At 36.8% G+C, this 3733-nt stretch overlaps 1 protein-coding gene across 1 annotated transcript in view; it reads right to left on the bottom strand.

The window, feature by feature from the left end:
* Positions 1 to 1450: 1450 nt before the first annotated feature.
* Positions 1451 to 3733, bottom strand: part of ITGAV (integrin, alpha V) — a gene marked incomplete at its 5' end in the record, with an annotated part of 40736 nt that continues 38453 nt past the window's right edge. The window contains 5 exons of the mRNA XM_009076810.1: positions 1451 to 1788; positions 2156 to 2278; positions 3305 to 3412; positions 3505 to 3540; positions 3731 to 3733. The exon at positions 3731 to 3733 is cut by the window's right edge and continues 78 nt beyond it. Coding sequence (XP_009075058.1) covers positions 1693 to 1788; positions 2156 to 2278; positions 3305 to 3412; positions 3505 to 3540; positions 3731 to 3733 — 366 coding nt within the window. The remainder of the gene's footprint in view (positions 1789 to 2155; positions 2279 to 3304; positions 3413 to 3504; positions 3541 to 3730) is intronic.

Genomic DNA, 3733 nt, shown 5'->3' with positions numbered 1-3733 from the left:
AAACACATCTCATATAAGGCACCTTTATCATAGTTGACGTAAGTCCACTCTAAGATCTGTGCAACACAGTTCATGTGGTTGCAAGCTGAACAACCTCCTAATTGGCAGTTACTTGTCTACTGAAATGCATAGACAGTGTTCCTGTGTTCCCTGGTAAGTGTAAGAAGCTTCCTTTTACTACACCAATGGTGAGGGAAATAAGCTCAGAGTGATGTAAACCTGTGGCTTTAAACCACTGACCTTTTGGTATGTTTCAAAAACAATGAAACAAAATATTTAGTGTCTTTTCTGGTAATGAAATGTATTGAACATAACGAAATGTGCAATTAAATGTCTCTTGTGCAATGAAAGATGCAATGAATGAAAAAATGACTGAATGAAACAAGTTAATGAAAAAATGACTGAAATGAAACAAGCCAAATCAACCTTCTCTTTTCAAACCCTTTTGCACTGCCAGCTCTTCTCTGCTTCATTTGACAAGCTCACTGTTCTCTCAGGTAAGGAGGCAGGGCAGGCGAGTGTGGCTAAGGTACTGATGTAATCCAAACACATTTGGCTGGCAGACAGCCTAGTTGAAACAGTCTCTATGTTACTCCATCCTGCACTTGGGCATGGTCAACCACAGAATGTGAGAATTAACACCTTCCTTCCAGTGCCTCAGGTAACCTGTCACAAACTATTCCCTCCACTGTTGCCAGAAACTGAAATTTAACCCAACTAATACACCAACTAAACTTCAAACCCTGTGGAGGTTTCACTTGTGAACATAGAGGCTAATGGATTTTCTCAGATATGTCTATTGGCAGCCACAGTACAGTATCTTGTCCCTGGTAGTACATGAATCGATCCATGCTGCCAAGCAGTCTGTGGAACACCTGGATCCCACTCTGTGAAAATACACAGCAGAATCTTTGGATCTTGTCCTGAATCTTTGGATCCTGTCCTCTTCCCTAGGCCCCATAGAAAGTACATCAGTCCCAGCTTTCTACTGCTCATTTTCTGTTTGTAGGCTAAATCTCACTGTAAGAGATCTACCCAGGACCTGGAGAACAGTATTTGTAAAGTCTAGAGGGAAACTACAAGACAGGTGACTGAGCAGGCAGAGGAACAGGCATGCAGAATAGGTATCAGATGTGAATGATTCCACTGAACAATCTCATTTGTATTTTCTGATCAGGATAAAAAAATCGTCATCAGAGTTAATTGGTCAAAGAACATTCTTCAGTTATGTCAAACAAACTACATTCATTTTTGTGTGCAACTAACTTGTAAGAGCTAGAAAATGAAAGGTAGTGTACTCCAACAGAAAACAATTAAAACCAAACATGTAATCCAGCAAGTATCCATGGAAGCTGTTAGTTTCAAAGCAAATGAGGAATCTGCGTAGAAATTCATGGAAACTCAGTACATGAATCAAAAAAAGATGATGTCTCCTGCATCCCAGTAAGTAAAATCACAGCACTACGTATGAGTTTTGCACACAATCAGTGCAGATGCATTAGTTGCATGTATGAACTTAACTAATACAAAAAGGAGGATTTAAAAATATTGCTCTTATTTTTATATGCTGATGCCTTCCAAGAGCAGCAGCTTCACAGTCATGAGTGTTCTTTGACTAAGGAGGAAACCAATATTGATAACCAACATATAGGCAGTTTGAAATTTCACAATGTCTTACAGATAAAACTCTGCTTAAGCTTCTGATGTTCCTTCCCCATTCTCATGCGGTTGCAGTTGTTCTCTTTCTTGTTCTTCCTGAGGTGGTCTCACACGTTTGAAAAAGCCCATCTGTGATTCAGGGAACAATTAAGAAATTGCCTTGTGGTTTGCAAAACACAGACACATCCCTTCTCTTTCCTTCTTGTTCAGATCTAAAGTTATTCTTTTCACTCCTACTCTTTTTTCCACATTCCTGACCTCCAAAGACAGTAAATATCAGCTGAAAAATTAAACTGAGTTCAGCACAATCACAGGCATCCTCTTTTACTCAGCTTCTTCCTCACAAAGCTGAAAAGCTTTTATAGTTATCCAGAAACTCAACCAATTCAGATGATTAGGGGACCAAGGTATTTCTGCAAACTGCTGGTACTATAGGAAATAACACATCACTAGCAGAGGAAAAAAAACAACACAAAAACCCAAATACAGTACTTACCCTGTACATGACAAACACTAGGACAGCCAAAAGCAATAACCCTGCTAGGACAGCCAAAATGATGACCCACACTGGCACAGGCATAGGCTGTGGTTGAATGCCCCATGTAATGTTCGTAGTAACCTAACAGAAAGACATAATAAATCATACTTTGCACCACAGTGACATGCTCACTCATGCAGTTTAAGTCTTGTATATCTTTATCCTATAGTGATTATAATCTTAATCCAGTATGAATTACTTTTTCTCTCCAGTGTGAGTACAAAGCTATAGATTGATGGTGACATAAAGACTTCACTGACCAAAATGTAACAGGATTTTAAAATTAAATGGAAACAGAAGTTTGGGGTCTGGACCTTTTTTTTTTTGATTGGTTGGGTTTGCTTTTTTTACAATCAGTGATAACATAGCAACATGTTTTCTGTAACACTTGATGATTTTCAGTAAAACTGTATGAATCTGGAAATATCTGGGAATTAGAGAAAAATATTTTCCTTTTTTTTCTTAAAAGGCAGCACTCTGAAACAAAAATCAACTCCACAAGGATTAGGAGAATAAAAAAAACCTAGTTAATAACAGGAATTAGAAACTATATTAAAAAAATAAATCAATCACAATCCTTTTCACCCTCCTTCTTAAGATCTTTTAATGCTATAGTGCATACCAAAAACTTTTAATCTGGCAGCCCAAATAAATGGTCTCTATCTTCCTTTCTGTTTTCCCCTGTCTCCTTTCTCTTTGAAACCCTCCGGGGTGCAGATCTTTTTGTTCCAGATTCACAGAGCACTTCATGTATTATAATAAAGGTCCATTGGATAGATAGATAGATATAGATATATGCTACTACAATAGAAAACAAATTTCAAGTAAAATATTTCTCTAACAACAATGGCTTTAACAAGATCATTAGGACTGTTCACCATCATTTTTTCCATTTTCAATTAAGTCTTTAAAGCTACAAATAATGTCAACTCTAGTGTTAGTTTTACCCTCAGTTGTATGTGTACAACTGAAATTAATATATGAATCAAATAGCTGCTAAAATTACAATTATACCAAGCTACAAAAATGCTACTCAATAGTAACTGTCTTTGTATTGATTCTGAAGTAATTATGTATGGTAACTCAAGTTGGATATAAATGACTTACTACTGTAGAATTGTGGATATCTTCAAAGGAAAGGTTCTTATAAGGGAACTCAATAACACTGAAAGAAGCAGATGATTTGAGAGAATAGGAGTGATTCTGATTTTCTTTCTGTGAAAGAAGAACAGAATTAGTGTTGCATGTGGATACAAAAATCACTCTTCATGTCTCAGAAATAGGGAAACAATATTTCAGTCACTCACGTTCATGAAAGTTTGGGTCCAAAGAAAGGAAAGGTTCTTATAAGGGAACTCAATAACACTGAAAGAAGCAGATGATTTGAGAGAATAGGAGTGATTCTGATTTTCTTTCTGTGAAAGAAGAACAGAATTAGTGTTGCATGTGGATACAAAAATCACTCTTCATGTCTCAGAAATAGGGAAACAATATTTCAGTCACTCACGTTCATGAAAGTTTGGGTCCAAAGACTTT

The sequence above is a fragment of the Acanthisitta chloris genome, unplaced genomic scaffold (genome assembly GCF_000695815.1).
Source record: "Acanthisitta chloris isolate BGI_N310 unplaced genomic scaffold, ASM69581v1 scaffold39796, whole genome shotgun sequence".
Classification (NCBI taxonomy): domain Eukaryota; kingdom Metazoa; phylum Chordata; class Aves; order Passeriformes; family Acanthisittidae; genus Acanthisitta; species Acanthisitta chloris.
The sequence above is the reverse complement of the archived record's forward strand: the minus strand, read 5'-3'. Positions and strand labels throughout refer to the sequence as shown.